This window comes from Strix uralensis, chromosome 14 (genome assembly GCF_047716275.1).
Source record: "Strix uralensis isolate ZFMK-TIS-50842 chromosome 14, bStrUra1, whole genome shotgun sequence".
In the NCBI taxonomy this organism is placed as follows: domain Eukaryota; kingdom Metazoa; phylum Chordata; class Aves; order Strigiformes; family Strigidae; genus Strix; species Strix uralensis.
The window spans coordinates 18153076-18169182 of record NC_133985.1 but is presented as its reverse complement, the minus strand read 5'-3'; the positions used below and the strand labels follow the sequence as shown (position 1 = coordinate 18169182).

The window sequence follows — 16107 nt, the reverse complement described above, 5'->3', positions numbered from 1 at the left end:
AGTGTATTTTTGTTACTTTCATAACTTGTGTGAAAGTAAACTCTTTCTTCATTCCCCCCCCCCCCGTCTTTAACTCAGAACATCAAGCAAACTGCTCAGTTTTGGGAGGGCTTGTCTTAGAGCCCTGCTTATGCGTGAAACTGCTTGAAAACAGCTCAGTTGGCTCTTCAGTACCTGCCCTCCATCAGGCAGGCAAGGCGGAGCTGCCGGCTCGATTGCTCATGACTAGTGTCATATGACACGTTAAAGATGGCTGAAGGGGAGAGTTGCACCGCGTCTGCTGCGGAAATAAAAGAAGACTTTGAGATTATTGACAAAAAACAGATTCCTAATACGACTGAGTTAAAAAGCGAGGAAAAAGAGAAAACGGAAGAAGCGAGGTGGTCTGCTCCTATCTTGTCGCTGGCCAAGAAAGCCTCGGAAAACTTGGCGCTGGGCTATGGCAACGCTCTGAAGTCTGCAGCTTTGGTAGGATTCATATCCAAACCAGTCAGCAATGACAGCACAGCAAAAACAAGTATGGTTATGCTTATTTAGTAAACTTGCTTTTATGGTGCGCAAATAAGTTTGCTCCCGTAAGTGCTGTTGATTAGTGTCAGTGATGTGTGGTTATTACTTTGAATTTATTTTTAAAAATCTGACGGTGTTTTTTAATTTAAGCAAAATTATAAAAGCAACACAGATGTAGAACTTAACAAAATGGATTGTAATTGGAAGAATTCTAAACTCTTAATATATTTGGGAAAACTGACTTCAGTTTTATGCAGTAAGCTTATATTTGATTCCTTTTCTCCCTCTCCCTTAAAGTTGACCTCAGCAGCAGCCTGACTGCACTCATCAGTGATTTAGTCAATTCGTTGTTCTTCCTAGGTGTGCTGGTTCACAGAAGGAACTATACTGCTGCTCGCAGAGCTTTCATGTCAGAAAGTGGACAAGTGAACTAAGATACAGATCTGTTATAAATTACTTTTTAACTACACTAAAAATGCCTTCTATTTAACCACAGCTTGCTTTATTAAACATCCGTATTCATGGATATAGCAACCATACAGATTTATGGAACAGGTCTTTTGGAACCAAATCAAAAGGGCTTTAGTTGAATTCATATCGAAGTTAAATCTCGGTGATGTAACATGGAAACAAAAGTTCAAATGTAGCAGTAATCGGGCCTGGAGTCTTGTATTCCAGGGTCTCAGACTAGCACTTAATTGTTTTGGAGCAGTGGAGGTCAGTTTTTCTAACTGGTGCTGACCCTTTTGGTTTTAATCATATTAAGTATTCAAGCTGGAGTTCTGTGGGGATGAATTGTGTCTGCATAGTGAAATAAGTTACTGCTGATGGACATTTTTATTTTTTGTGAAAATTCCTCAGTGTTGCATAGTCAGAGTTTAAGATTAAATCTGTCCTGAAAAAAATAAGATTTGTGTCTTTCCCTGCATCTCTAAATCTCACACCAAACTTCTCACAGATTTGTTTCCTGGATGCCCATCGTGAGCACCTGGGATCTAATCTGACAAAGGGCAGAATATCCCATTGTCTTCATCTGCATTTGGAATAATGCTGTGAATAGATGTAATTCAAAACAACACAGAGCATTTGGCAAGGGGTGGGGAATAAAATGTTCTCCTGCCTGAAATGGAGCTCCCACACTTAATGGAACTTTTGCCATAATCTTTCAGCTTCTTATATGTAAAGTAAGGGAATACAACACTACCTCCTCAAATTATTCAAAGTATTTGGATAATATGTTGATGAGTTTTGTGGAAAATTCCATAAGAAAAATCCATTCATAAGATATGAGATGTGAGCAGGCACTAAATCACCTATTCTGCCTATTCTACCTATTTATTATTACCTTTGACCAAGCACTGTAAATTCAATTCAAAGCAGGTATTTTTAAGAAATAACCTGAGGCCTGCAAGACCACTTGCAGAAAAGTAGCAACTTGTTCCCCGCTGCCATCTTTTTCCAAAGATTTTATAACCTCTACCTACAACTTCAGATCTGTTGATCACATGTAAACTGTACCACACACTGTGCAGTCAGTTGGATGTACAGAAAGGTACATCATAAAACCAGTGTCTGCTGTTGAAGAAACTTTGTCCTGCCTTGCAGAGAAGGCTGGGAGCTGCAAATCTAAAGAATACAAATCAAGAAAGACAGTCTTAAAGACCAAGAGATGGAAAACTGTTCTTCCTGCTTCAGTGTTTTCTGACTTCAAAGTGTGCTGAATGATTACAGTAAACAAGGCATGGGGCTTCAAAAAGATGTTAAAACAAATCTGTTGAATTGAATGAGATACGAGTCTGTGTGCATTCTTAAAGATTGCAGCATAATGTCTGTGATCTTTTGCACTTAGGTAACCCGATTCCTAATCTTTGAGGCTTGGCTTTGGTAATGTGTCTAATACCTATTTTGCATGTACGAACTTGTACACAGTTTTGCAAAAGACGCACTTGAGCGTGTAAATTTGCAACAGTCTAAAAACTACTGTTCAAGTAACTAACTTCATACAAACCTTTATTAAGACACTAATTTAAATTTGTGTTCATAAAGAACATTTAATTCACAGGGGTTTTTTTCTGGTTAGGGGTTTTAAGTCTTGTGGATAATACGGTATGTGTATCTTGAACAAGGCTTAGAAGCAAAGCGTTCCTGATAAAGTAAAAATTCAAATTCAGGAAACCACCAAAGTAAGCTGGCATTGCTACTGAAACACCACAATGCCCAAAGAAAGTCAGTGATTTTGTTTCTGCAGTCAGCTTTTCTTCTGTTCCTGATGTGTAACCTGACAATATTGACATCAAAATTCAAGACATTACAGCTCTTTTAATCCTCAGCCTCAAGACATTGTATGCATTTTTGAGGCATCCACTACATTGACTACAGTCACTGATACAACAGGCTGACAGGACTTTGTGTGCTTTGTGATTATTAAGATCAATTTGATTAGAATGACTCCCTGTTTTCACTCTCCTGATACGGGAAGAGTTTTGCTCGTTTTTAATCCTAACATCAACATTATGTGCACAAGAAGGAAAGTAATAATGAAAATTAGTGCAAAGAGAGACTTTCGCATGGTGTTAGAAGAGTGCTAACAGTCTTGCGTGTGACTGACACAGGGGCTCTACCTGTTAGACTTGGTCTTCTAGAACTGCTATTACTGGAAGGGAGTGTGACCGTGTTTGATCCACAGGTGACAGCAGGATTCTCCTAATGCAACAGCGTTGGCTCAAAAAATCATTTAGGTGGCCACTGGTGCGCGGCTGGCAGCATCTGTCAGAACCTGTTGTTGACTGACGGAAAAGCGGTAGCTGGCAGCCTGCTTTGGTCTCGCCCTCCCTCAGGTTTCGAGGAGGAGAGCGTGCCCCGCCCTGCCGGGGCGGAGCAGCGATACCTGCCGCCGGGGAGGCGCTGGCTGCCCGCAGCCACGCAGCACAAACTTTCTAAAATGGCGCCCGGCGCGGCCCGCCCCGCCGCGCGCGGTCTCGCGAGAGTTGGCGGGGGGCGGGGGCGGTGGTGCGTGCGCCGTTGCCGCGGTAACGCGGGCGGGGAGGCGGCGCTGGGCCCGGGGGCAGATGCCCGCGTCCCCCGGGACTGGTAACGGCCCCGCTGCCCCCCGGCCTCGGTTCTCGAGCCGCGCCTGCGGCGTGCTGAGGGGGATTCACCCGCGTCTCCCGCCCAGCTCTTCTCAAGCTGTTTACCTCCTCAAGATGGAGACCGGGACGGGGAGGCCCCGCTCTTGTCAGCGCTGTGAGGGGACAGGAGCACGGCCTTTCTAAAAGCAGCTTTTCTTTCTCCACCCGTGTCCCCCCACCCAGCTGCGCGATACCACGCCATGGAGGAGCGCGCCAACCTCATGAACATGATGAAGCTCAGTATCAAAATCCTGATCCAGTCGGCCCTGAGCCTGGGCCGGACCCTGGACTCGGACTTCCCTCCCTTGCAGCAGTTCTTCGTGGTGCTGGAGCACTGCCTCAAGCACGGGCTCAAAGGTGGGCGCCCACTCCCCCAGGCTGAGGAGAGGCAGATAACTGTGTCGTGTCTCGCTGTGTCTCCAGATTGACTTCTGTGTGACGTTAACATTAATCGCATGCACCGTATGATGCTAATCAGTATTACGGATATAACTATGTGGTTACCTTCTCAAATACCCTGTATTTTGTGCCTCCTAAACTGTCAAGGTATTTTTAATGCTCCCTTTTCATTGACATATTAGGAGCTGGTAAGACAAAGTAAAACATAGACTAAAATTTGTAATTCTGGATTTGGAAGCCCGTCGCTTTTCCTCACAAACTTCTCTGTGTACTCCTTCTAGTGAAGAAGACTTTTATTGGACAGAACAAATCATTTTTCGGTCCTTTGGAGCTAGTGGAAAAACTTTGTCCCGAAGCATCGGATATAGCAACTAGTGTTAAAAATCTGCCAGAGTTGAAGTAAGTTGGTTGTTGGGGATGATGCATTTCACTTATACTGCTGGGAAAAAGAATCATTCTTGTAGTCTCTCCCCTTCCTTAATGAGGTCTTGTTCCCAAAGAGAAAAATTTGGTATGTAGGTATGTAATATGGTATGTAGAAGGCATTGACTTCTCCAAGAGATAAGGAGGATATCAAAATACTCAGTGCTTCTGATTCAAACAGTGCTGTCAGATTAAAAACAGCATTTGGAAACTTCTATAACCTGCTAAAAATAACCGTAAAGTCTTCACAGGTGTTTTCTTTCCTCTTCTTTCCCTTGCTTTTATGACTTTGTGTCATTTTGTACATACTAGTCATATTTAATTTGAGTAATTCAGAATGATAGAGACTAGTTTTAATGCTAGGATGCATCAATAGTTGGGTTATGGTGGCAGTTGAAAATATGTATGTCTTTCCAAGTTAAGAAGACTTTACAATATATTTTCCCTTCACTGAAGCAATGGGATATACTTAAATACTTCTGTGGTCGGGAGACAACACTTCATTTCCCTGGGGATTTTTCTAAAATTTTTGTTTTTTCAGTAAGTAACAACCTTCATCTCCCTTTGTAAAGGAAGAATTTTGAACTGCACAAATCTACTTAATAAAACACCTATTTTTTTACCAAAACATGCAACTTTTCATTTTAGGACAGCTGTGGGAAGAGGAAGGGCTTGGCTTTATCTAGCACTCATGCAAAAGAAACTGGCAGATTATCTCAAAGTACTCTTGGACCATAAGCATCTGTTAAGGTAACCGTACAGACGTACGTCGATTTTATTCACTGAATCACCGAAACCTTGCATTGCTGTAGTTAAGAGGTCATTAATCGACCAGCTTAACTTTAAGCTTGTTCTTGCAACCTGTAGAGGAGGTTGTTCATTGTTTTTGCAGTGAACTTACAGAGGAATGAGCAGAATATTTTCTGTGAGAGTTCTGTATCTTCTGCCTTCAGTGAGAAGGGGCTGATGAGCTGAGCTTTATGAGGACTGCATTACTTTTATATGATTTCAGTGCTGGAAGTACTGTTATAATTGTTTGATATGCAGTGATGCCTTATAATATTTCTTCTAGTGAATTTTATGAACCTGATGCATTGATGATGGAAGAGGAAGGAGCTGTCATTGTGGGTCTGCTAGTTGGGCTGAATGTTATTGATGCAAACCTTTGCTTGAAAGGAGAAGACTTGGATTCCCAGGTGAAGATTAAAGCTTAAATAAGATCAGTTGGTATGAGATTCTAGTAGAATTAAGCACATCCATAAATACTTTACTGAGACAAGTCCACAGTTCTGTCCAGAATGTCCTGTGTTGATGCTTGTCATGTTTCCCACGTTGAATTGAAAGAAAGTACATAAGCATCCGTCTCAGTTTATGTTGTCAAAACTAATAACTGCTACGAAACTGAGCGCACTGAATGTGGTTATTTTGATGCTGACAAACACTAGCTTGCGTGTTTGCTTCAGCTAGGAAGAATATAGGCATTACCCATCTCTCTAAACTTAAACTTCAAATTTTTACCTTTTTCCAAATATAAAGTAATACCTGCTGCTGTGCAGCATTGCACTGTGAAGGTTGTTAATGTCTTAAATATATTTTTCAGGTTGGAGTGATTGACTTTTCCTTGTACCTTAAGGAAACACAGGACAGTGATGGCAAACAGTACGTATGGTGAATTAGTTATTTGTAATTGTTATGTTTTTTGTAGAACAAACCTGTCAGACAGTCTGTGGGAGCACAGGAGTGCTAGAGATCTCAAACTCTTTTAATCCTCAAAAAAAGAGAATCAAAATAGACTTTGTTAGCTAAACAAAAGTACTAACTTTCAAAGGTTGAGCCCATGGTAGTTTTAACAATACAGTGTGGAGAGTTTGTGTCTTGAGCTGGGACCAAATTAAAAGCACCCAAAATTTTAGATTGTGTTTTTATTTGGTTTTAGGAGACATGATCTGCCAGGTCACCCAGTACTGAATCACTGCTTTGTTTTTAAGCACTGTTTCAGAGGTGCTCTCAATTAAGTAGCTGTCTTTGTGGGAGAGATCAGTTATGGGGGGCAGGAAAGTAATTTTAGGTGAAACGTTAGGTGAATTAGAGACTGCAACTGTTAGCATCACTGTATCTAGAAGACCTGTAGTGAATGGAGAGCACTTCATAGTTTGTGTGCTTCTGGCACTTCAGAGCATTTTACTGTCCAGCTGCTGAGGAGAAGCAGCTAAGCAGCTGCTTCATCTCCCTAGTACTTCCAATCTAGCTCAGGCACAAGTATTTTTATAAGAAAAGGAGAAAAAGTTTCAGCTCAGTTTGCAAGTCTATGCTAAGAGCCCTAGCATAAACTAACACTTCAGAATGAAGGAGTTTCTTCTCAGTCAATAAATTCTCACTTTTACAACTAGAGATGGAGGGATTACAGCTGTCCTTGACCAGAAGCATTATGTGGAAGAACTTAACCGACATCTAAGGTGGGAATTTCATCTACTCTAATGTACAAAGAGTTGTCCTGTTTAGCTTTTCCAGTATGGCTTTGAATGTCTCTGCTGTCAGCCTTGTAGATTTTTGTCTGATATTGAAATGCATTTTCTGATTATTTCCCAAAATCTTAGTTTCATTTTGTAATCTTACTCTTCTGATGGCATGTGAAATGCAGAAAACAAGTCTGTGTAACGATAGGTTACTTTTTTGAGACTTATTAGTGATTAACAGAAGATTTTTGGAGCTACTTTTTCAAGAGAAAACTATTACAAGTGTGCATCTGGAAATTCATTCTTTAGAGGAAGAGTCTCTATTCTTGCCCTGTAGGTTGCTCAGTGGAAGCAGCAGGCCTCACTTACCCACTTGAGCATGAGGGGTGTTGAGACTGCAAAAGCTAAGCCAGAACAGGGCTGCTAACTAATATGGTAGGCTGCCAACTGTAGGGAAATGCATAGTCATCTCAGTGCTTAAGAGGGACAGTTGTCCTTCCTCTCATTTTTCTTGCCAGCTCACCAAAGTATTTAACTGTTAACAAATGCAAGATGGTAAAAGTATGGTTGAGGATAGGAATAAATGTTGAACATTGGCACTTCTTTTATTGTTCTTATGCATCTCTCTTCCTTGCTGCAGTTGCACGGTTGCAGATCTTCAGAACAAAATAGACTGTTTAGAAAAGACCAATTCAAAACTCCAGGAAGAGGTTTGTGTCTGTTCTGTTAAATACTTCTGTTAGCTCTCTTCCATTAGAGGTGAAACTCCCCAAGAATATACCTTGGACGTAAAATATTTGAGTTGATGCTAGTGAAATATGGAGGATTGGTAGTACTGGCATGAGTTAGCACATGGGGAAAGCTCTGTGGAAAGCTTCTACATTATGTTAGCTGTTAAAATGCTTTGGGGCGCCTCCTTGGTAGATGGGTGTCCTTAACCAAGTTTTTTGTTTCGCAATTCTGTCTCCACACAAAACTAATCATACCGCTGTAATGAACATGACTTGTCCCTCTTCCTTCTGCACGTACATGTGCGTATGTATTTGTCATGTGAGTTGAACAGAACTCGGAAAAGAGAAGGAAAAGAATCATACTTCAATTAGGAAATCTTTCCTAGCTGGGAGCTGAAATAGAGTCCAGCAGCATGCGTGATAGTGGTTGTTGGGGGTTTGATGGTGGTGGGTTTGTATCTGTGTAGTCTGATTTCCAATACTTTGGGGTATCTCCCCTTGAAAATGCCATGAGGTTCCACCAGTGGATGTCAGCTCTGACTTGCTGTATATTTGCGCTGCATTTGTGCCAGAATGAATACCACAGATGGCAGATCTGTGATGGCTTTCAGCCTTTTACACTAGGATGCGTTTCTTAGCGCAGTTAATATTTAAAAATAATTGATGAGAGCATGAAGCAGAAGGTAAGTGAACCAGTGTTGTTGGGCTTATTAATTTAGTCTGTAGAGTGAGTATGGGTGCCAAAGGGTCAGGCAGCTTCTGGGGAGGATGAAGGGGTCGAAAGGGGAAGTGAGCAGCACACCTGCTACAAAGGCTGAGCTACCAACTTTAGAATTCCTCCAGATGTTGCATGCTTGTACAATGATTAAATATAGATATGTTCTCTTTGTAAACAGCTTGCAGCAGCAACTGACCGAATTGGATCACTTCAGGAAGAGCAGCAGCAGTTAAAACAACAAAATGAATTAATTCGTGAACGGAGTGAAAAAAGCGTAGAGGTGAGACACCTATTTGAAGATGATGAGGACCCTTAAAATAAGTGATCTCTTGTGATCAGCTGTAGTCAGTGCTCTGAGAAGCACTTTGAACTGGAATGTTAAGCACAGTTTAGCGTGCTACTGTGTAGATCACTGGTTTTGTGTATAGTACGCCCAGGCGTTAGAGTTTGCTGTTCTTTACTGCATGCTTAAACATACGCTTGCAGAAGGGAGAAAGCATTAAAAGTATTGGAATGGTTTAATTTTATTTTTACTCTATCCTTTGAAATTTCACCTTATTAATGTTTGCCAGCTTATTAAGTGTAAAATAGTAGGATTTTACTTGAAATAGCACTAGAATTATTGTGTTACGCACAAGAATTTAAGGCATACTTTAAATACATAGCTTTGTGATCTTAACGTGGCTTTTTTGCTCATGTTTCTTGTAGGTAACAAAAGAGGACACAAAAGTAGAACTGGATACTTACAAGCAGTCACGCCAGGGTCTTGATGAAATGTACAGTGATATTTGGAAGCAGTTGAAAGAAGAAAAAAAAAATAGGCTGGTAAGGAAAATTAAATATAGAAAGTGAAATGAAAGGTGCAGGGTTCTGCATACTTTAAGGTAGCGTTACAAATACAAGATGTAGGCTGTGCACTTTTTGCAGCTATTCAGAATTCATAAAGGAATTGCAAGCAAGATGCTGGACGTTGGTTGTTAATAGTGCTGTAAAGAACTGGAAATCGGGGCTTTTGCGGTCTTTCCCTGTTTAAGAACCTACCAGCATTATTATAGGAGAGACCAAGATCAAAACACAGAGGCAACTGTCTTTATGGAGGAAAATACGGTATATGCACAACAGTCACTTGCACAGTGAATGTTAATTACTAAGTGGTGAAGAGGCTGCCCAGGCCCGCTCAGCCTGTGGCTCTAAGTTAGCCCAGCTCCAGCTGCCAGGAGAAAAGCTTCATTTGACAGGCCACTGGGTTACCCGCGGAGCTCTACGCTTCATGCTGGCAGATCTGCACCCTTACCCTGGTCTGGAGAGCTGGAATAGTATTTTTGTGTTACTAACTTAATGTATTATTTGAGACCTAGTTCTTCTGTAATGTCATAGTTCGGTGTTATCTCAGAGTAATGTGTTGTGTATGGGGTTATATGGGTTTTGGAAATACTTATCCCTGACACATGATGACACAGCAGTAACTAGGAAATCTCTTTGCAAGGAACTAGAGAAGGAGTTGGAGCTACAAATTGGAATGAAAACAGAAATGGAAATTGCCATGAAACTTCTGGAAAAAGATACTCATGAAAAACAAGACACTTTAGTTGCTCTTCGCCAACAGTTAGAAGAAGTGAAGGCTATTAACTTGCAGATGTTTCACAAATCTCAGGTATGGCCACAGTGGAGAATAGAAAGAGCAGCTGTAGTGGTGGTCTTCCCATGTTAATCGTGCACTGGGGATGCATAAGCACTTACATGCATCTGAAGTAATACTTAGATGCAGCAATTTTCTTAAGAATATCTGTTTTAAAACTGTAGAAGGAATTGTTTAAATTTTTTATTCTGCTTCATTATTGGTATGATACTGGATCTGTTTGGAAAGAAAGGGAGTTTCCTTGAGTATGCTGCATAGTGTGCCATGGGATCATCCAGCAAACGCTGAGACAAATGGAGAGCTCTGGTGGGAGAAGGTGTTTGGGAGAGTCCTTTGTTCTAACCACAGAATGGTTAGTCTTTAAAAAAGCTACTTACTGCAGCCAAGAACTGTCTTACTGCTTCTCCCCATCTGTGTTGTCATGCCTTTCACCTGCACCACATAGAACACTGTTTACTGTGAAACCAACCATATGGCTCTCTAAACCAGTAGAAAACTGTCTCCTGAGGTCTGTACCCAAATGGTCAGCTGGGTGCTGTAGCCCGTGGAAAGGCAGCACTGGGTTTGGGGAGCGAGGAACTCTGTGGTCAAACTGGCCTCTGGAGCTACCAAAAAAATTGTTAGATTGGTTTAGGTATTTTGTTATACCCCCTTTAGCAGAAGATCTGGCTCTCCAGATGTAAGGTGGTTAGAGAAGTAAAATGAAAAACATTTTGCTTTCTGGGCCTGTCTTCCTTCCGCAGTCTCTTCCTTACCCTGGTAGTTTTTAGAGTTTACTTTCTCCATCCTTTGTGTCATATGGGGACATTTTTATGGGGTTTTTGTTATTTGGGTGGGTTGTGGTGTTTTGTCTTGTTTTTTTTCAGTTGGACAAAAAATATACTGATAGGCATTTCTGCAAGGAAGTGACAGAGCAGTAGCGTTCACACAAAATATTACAGAGCTTGTCTCCATTAATCAAATAAGAGTTTAACTAGACTTCCCCTCCCATACCTGGTGCCAGAAATCCAGAGGGGATTTCTCTCAGTTTTTATGGACTGTTTCTTGATGCCTGTTCAGGCTTTATCCAGGCCTTTGCCTCCTTCACAGATGCACAGAAACTTGCAAGGCAATGGCCAGTGAAACCCCAGTGCTGAGGTATGCCTTTGCTTTCAAAAGCAGTATTTTGTATTTCTTTGACTTCCTGGTTCCACACCCACTGAGTGCAGTTGTTACATTCAACTCATAATTGATATTCTTACTCTGTCAATTTAATCTGATAATTTCTTTCTTCAAGTTTGTTTCTAAAGAGAAGATTTTTGGCTTGTAGCTGATCTCATAGGTCAAAACTTAGTACAGTTAAGATGTTTTTCTGAGCTCTTAACAAAACAAGTTGAGAAGTGTCTGCTCTGGCACTATCAGCATTTTGTTTGTACATTCCAGTCAGACCCAGGCATGGCCTGTAACAAGCTAAAAGTTTGTCATCTAGTGGCAGACTTTCATTAAATGCTAATGCTTTGTGCTTTAGAAAACTAAAATGTATTACCTGGAATATCTGTTCACCTCTACAGAATGCAGAGTGTTCACTACAACAGAAAACAGAAGCAATATCCTCTTTTGAAGGAAAAACAAATGAGATGATGTCTTCTATGAAACAAATGGAAGAGAGGTAAGTACAAGCTCACGAAGTCAACACTGAAGTCAGTAGAAAGTTTCCAACAGAAACCTTTATAGGATGACTTCCATACACCTCCTATAGACGTTTGGACACGCGTGCCAGCATGATGTTCTTTTTCCTTTCTCCTCCTTATCACTCTCTGTTCTTGCCTGTTCTCTTTTCCCAGGCAAACATGCTCATAATTGACTCATTTGAAAACCATAGCTCTTTCCATAGGCAGGCTCTTTAAAAACATGTTGACTTTGGTTTAAGAACATGTCTGACTCTTGCTTTTGGAGGTTTTTTGCAGAAACAGTTGCTTTCAGAAGTCTTTTTATTTTTTTCTCCACTAGCATTTTCAGTTCAAGCTTTTAGAAAGATCTGAATGGTAAATCTGAAAGAACAGAATGAGAGGGGGTAGGTAAAATATGTGAATTGACAACAAATGTACGTGTTCCTTACTTTGTAGGTTGCAGCATGCGGAAAAGGCAAGGCAGACTGTGGAAGAAAGGTGCAACAAGATGAAGCAAGAGCTTGCTGGCAGGCTTGACACTTGTCGGCAACAGATGTCCCAACTGGATAGCAAATGGTATTTAACCCGATCAGGTGTTTTTCCCTCTCTTCTGCCATTTCTTTAAGAAGTGCTTTCTATTCTGTTTGTGCTAAGGGGTAGGTTTGAATTATATTGGGTTCAGGAAGTATTGACATAAGTGTGCAAGATCGAAGAAAGCACAGCACTTCTGTGTAGTGCACAGTTACCATGAGGATTTTGAAATGTTTTTTCTAGAATATCCTGTTTAGAGCACAGAGTGCCAGTAGAAATCTGGCCGTTCTGGCTGGCAGTGGAGCTTTCAATTGCTTTCTTACTAAATCAGGAGGTAGGTATGGTCATGCCTGTAGGCTGATCATGTAAGTGACTGTCATCCAAATGGACTGGGGTTTTTGGAGGGGTTTGGGGGTGTGTTCTCGGGGAATGTTAATCCTCTGCGGATTTCTAATACCTAGAGAAAATGCTTCTTTCACTGTTCAGACTTGAGGGTAGAGCATCATTTTTAAACATGGATGTTTAAACAGCTAGTCAGATATGTACTTGTGGGGATTCGTTTTGGTTTTGTTTCCCTTTTTTCTTCTAGCCATTCATTGCTGCTTGTTTTCTGTGACCTGAAAATGCTGATACTGTTTTCGATGTCTGCTGCCGTAACATCCCTGTTATTTCCCAGAACACCACTCTAGTTTTTGCCCTCTTTTGGACAAGGTTTCTTCTTCTCATACTATTGCTATCCTTAAGTGCTATAGGATATTTTTCTGCTATAGGGTTTCTTAGAATGAATTCTTTTTAAATAGCTCAACTCTGGAAAAGGAGTTAAAATCTGAAAAGGAACAGAGACAAACTTTGCAAAAAGAGCTACACCAAGAGAAGGATGCTACCACTCTGCTTAAAACAGAATTGCAACAAATGGAAGGACTGAAGAAGGTATGCCCGGTGCAAACGTGCCCCATGCTCAGGCTTAAAGCTGGCTTAGAACCAGGGCAGTGTTTGCACCTGCAGTGGAGTGTTTCTTCTGTACCACTCCCCTCTGAGGGGTTTCAGAAGCTTGGCTGACCTACATGAAATGCTAATACAGGGCCCAAGCAATGAAAACAGCTCAGCAGCCTCCTCAGCCACCTCTGGCTGCCCGCCCTGCCTGAGCTGCATGAGGTCTGAGCCACAGTCAGTCAGCAGCTGAGCTGGGGTGGGATAGCTGGGGACAAAAAGCTCATCAGCTATGGGACAGATACCCCTGCTCAGGCAGGAAGTGGCACATTCAGGGCTTTCGCTGACTGTGTGAGGTCTTTCAGCTGTGTGTAATAAAATAACACATTTTCAAGCATTCAAAACAACTGAACATGATTTATTTTTTAAGCATTAAGATTCTTGTTAACCCAAAGAGAATTTGCTCCCGTGTATCCAGCAGCTTAGATTTTGACATCACAGTTGTACACCAGTATCTGTCCGTACGCTCGTGTGTGGGCACGGAGTGCTGCGTTCTAGCTGTGCTCGAGGATGTTTAAAGCTCTGTCTGGTAAATACGGTTGAATGATTTCATTGTTTGTGCAGAACCCGTGGGTAGTTCACCCATGTAATTCTAAAAATCAAGCCTTAGAAATAGGTAGTTTTGTAAGGGAGCTTACTCTTGTGAACTGCTTGGGTAGTTTGGATAGACTGATCTAGGTTATAGGTCAAACTCAGCACACAAAAAAATTGATTTTTGTGCTTGATTTTATAGGAACTGAGAAAACTGCAAGATGAGAAGCAGCAGTTAGAGAAAGTCTGTGAGGAACAGGAGCAAGCTCTTCAAGAAATGGGACTTCATCTCAGCCAGTAAGTTGTAGGAACTGAATTCCTGTAAGTGATGTAACCTGGAGGATGGAGTATCAAACTAATACAATTTTAAAACCTATCCAGTTATAAAAATCAATAAAGATGAGAATTTTAGGAGGCAATTACTATGCATGGGCAACTGAACAGCCATAAAATAAAAGTGAGGGAAGACCCTTGCATGAGTAGGCTGCGTGAGGTAGGAAACACCACTGTAAATGCTTAGTTCTACCAGTGGAACTGTGTTTTTCCCACAATCTTATGAATATACTGAAAATGGGGCAAACCCCAAGGTGACAAAGTTTCCTGGTGATACTGAGCAGTTCAGAGCTGTAACAAGGAGCTGAGGAATTAGAGTTTAGATTCAGTGGCTGGACAGTGGAACGGCAGGTAAAATTGGACACAACCAAATGTAGAGTCACGCAGAGGGAATAACTTTTTTTTTTTGCAGATCGAAGTTGAAGATGGAAGATATTAAAGAAGTAAATAAAGCGCTAAAGGTACTCGACAGCTCACGGATGTTTTGACTAAACGTGATTTCATTTAACACCTTCCAATTGCACTACAGTTATCTTACTTTAAAAGATGGCTTTTGAAAAATACCGACAACATTGGTAAGTTGCCTTTGAATTCTATTTTATAAATTTATTTGTATCTACAGTGAGGTTTTCATTGCACTTTTCTAGGGTCATACCTGGCTGAAGGATGATGAAGCAACACACTGCAAGCAATGTGAAAAGGAATTCTCTATCTCAAGGAGGAAGGTAGTGTTGTTCGGGGGGTTATTTTTGCCTTTTGCCACGGAAAACAAAAACTGCTGTTGCCTGGTTTGCTAGGGAGGACCGACACTGCTTCAGTGCCAGCTCTCGTTGGCATGATAACAACGTAGAGAACTAATTTGGCATTTCCCATCCTAAAAATAGTTCTGCTTGGGTGCTTCCCTCAGGAGGGAGCTGTTAGGGGCCGTGTTCTCCCATCCTGTCCCTTCCCCGCTGAGCTGGATGCTGACAGCGGGTGCTCAGCACCTTCCAGGGGCGAGTGCTGCTGCCAGGCTCCTGCCCGGTGGCTCGGGCCAGTGCTGTGGGCCTGCACAGGGCGCCAGGCGGCCAAGGCACCACGTTCCCTCGGTGCAGAGCTGGGCCTGCCTGTGCTTTCCTGAGCCCGAGAGCTGCTGGGTGGCAGCGGGGCGGCTCCTGGGGCCCTGGCCAGGCCCCTCTGGGCTGGGGGTGCTCAGCCCCTGCGCAGGAGGAAGCGCTGCTGGGAGGGTGACGGCAGCGGACTCCAAGAGCTTTTAGGTCTGATTTCGCTCTTCTTGATGCTCCATTTTTAGGCAGCTGCACTTATTCTAACTCTCTGTTTGCAGCACCACTGCAGAAACTGCGGGGACATCTTCTGCAACACTTGCTCCAGCAATGAACTTGCACTGCCGTCGTACCCTAAGCCTGTCCGTGTTTGCGATACTTGTCACACTTTACTCCTTCAGCGGTGTTCGTCTAATTCCTCCTAAGGCTTTGTAACCTTGACAGGACCACTTTAACATTGGAAAGTAGCCATTATTTTTTTAATGCTGAATTCCAGGTATCTTCTGTGCAGCAGACTGGTCTCTAGAGTTCTCCACTGTAACACAGAGTGGTGTAAAGTAATTTGTAGGGATAATGGAAGCGAATGTTTCTCCAACTGGAATAATTAAGAAATTTATGCCAACTGTAATTTCCCTTAAAGTTCTATTTGAAACTAAATTGCAACTTCCCTTTTCTGATTTTTATAGATATTTGTATTAAAATTTGTATATGGCATTTCTACATTTATTTGATCCCTTTAGATGTCACTGTCTCTCTGCACATTAACTTCAGTTCCTCTGTAACTCTGCTGTAGGTGCTCCTGTTTGTTTCACAGGCTCGTGTACAGTTTTGTATTTGCTCTAAGTACAGAGAAGAAAAGTCAATTTATGAATTGTCTATAGAAAGAGATTTATGAGAATTATGAGAAGTGTTAATGAACGTGCCTTCTGTTCACCGCAGTCAAAAACTACACCTTGTACTTGTTCTGAAAGTCCCTGTGACCACAGTACAGTAGTTACACAATAAAGCCTTTTGCAAAAACTGAAA

General features: G+C 41.8%; 1 protein-coding gene across 2 annotated transcripts; it reads left to right on the top strand.

The window, feature by feature from the left end:
• Nucleotides 1-249: 249 nt before the first annotated feature.
• On the top strand, nt 250-16107 carry RUFY1 (RUN and FYVE domain containing 1). 2 transcript variants are annotated; one of them, XM_074884201.1, is made up of 18 exons: nt 250-517; nt 3822-3995; nt 4319-4436; nt 5109-5210; nt 5533-5656; nt 6061-6119; nt 6851-6916; nt 7557-7626; nt 8544-8645; nt 9074-9190; nt 9852-10019; nt 11555-11652; nt 12110-12229; nt 12985-13114; nt 13908-14002; nt 14451-14499; nt 14686-14763; nt 15363-16107. In XM_074884201.1, the coding sequence occupies exons 1-18, from the start codon at nt 250-252 to the stop codon at nt 15504-15506; spliced, it is 2082 nt and encodes a 693-aa protein (XP_074740302.1). In that variant the 3' UTR covers nt 15507-16107. The 2 variants fall into 2 exon arrangements, with proteins under 2 accessions (XP_074740302.1, XP_074740303.1); XM_074884202.1 differs by having other exon boundaries at nt 335-468.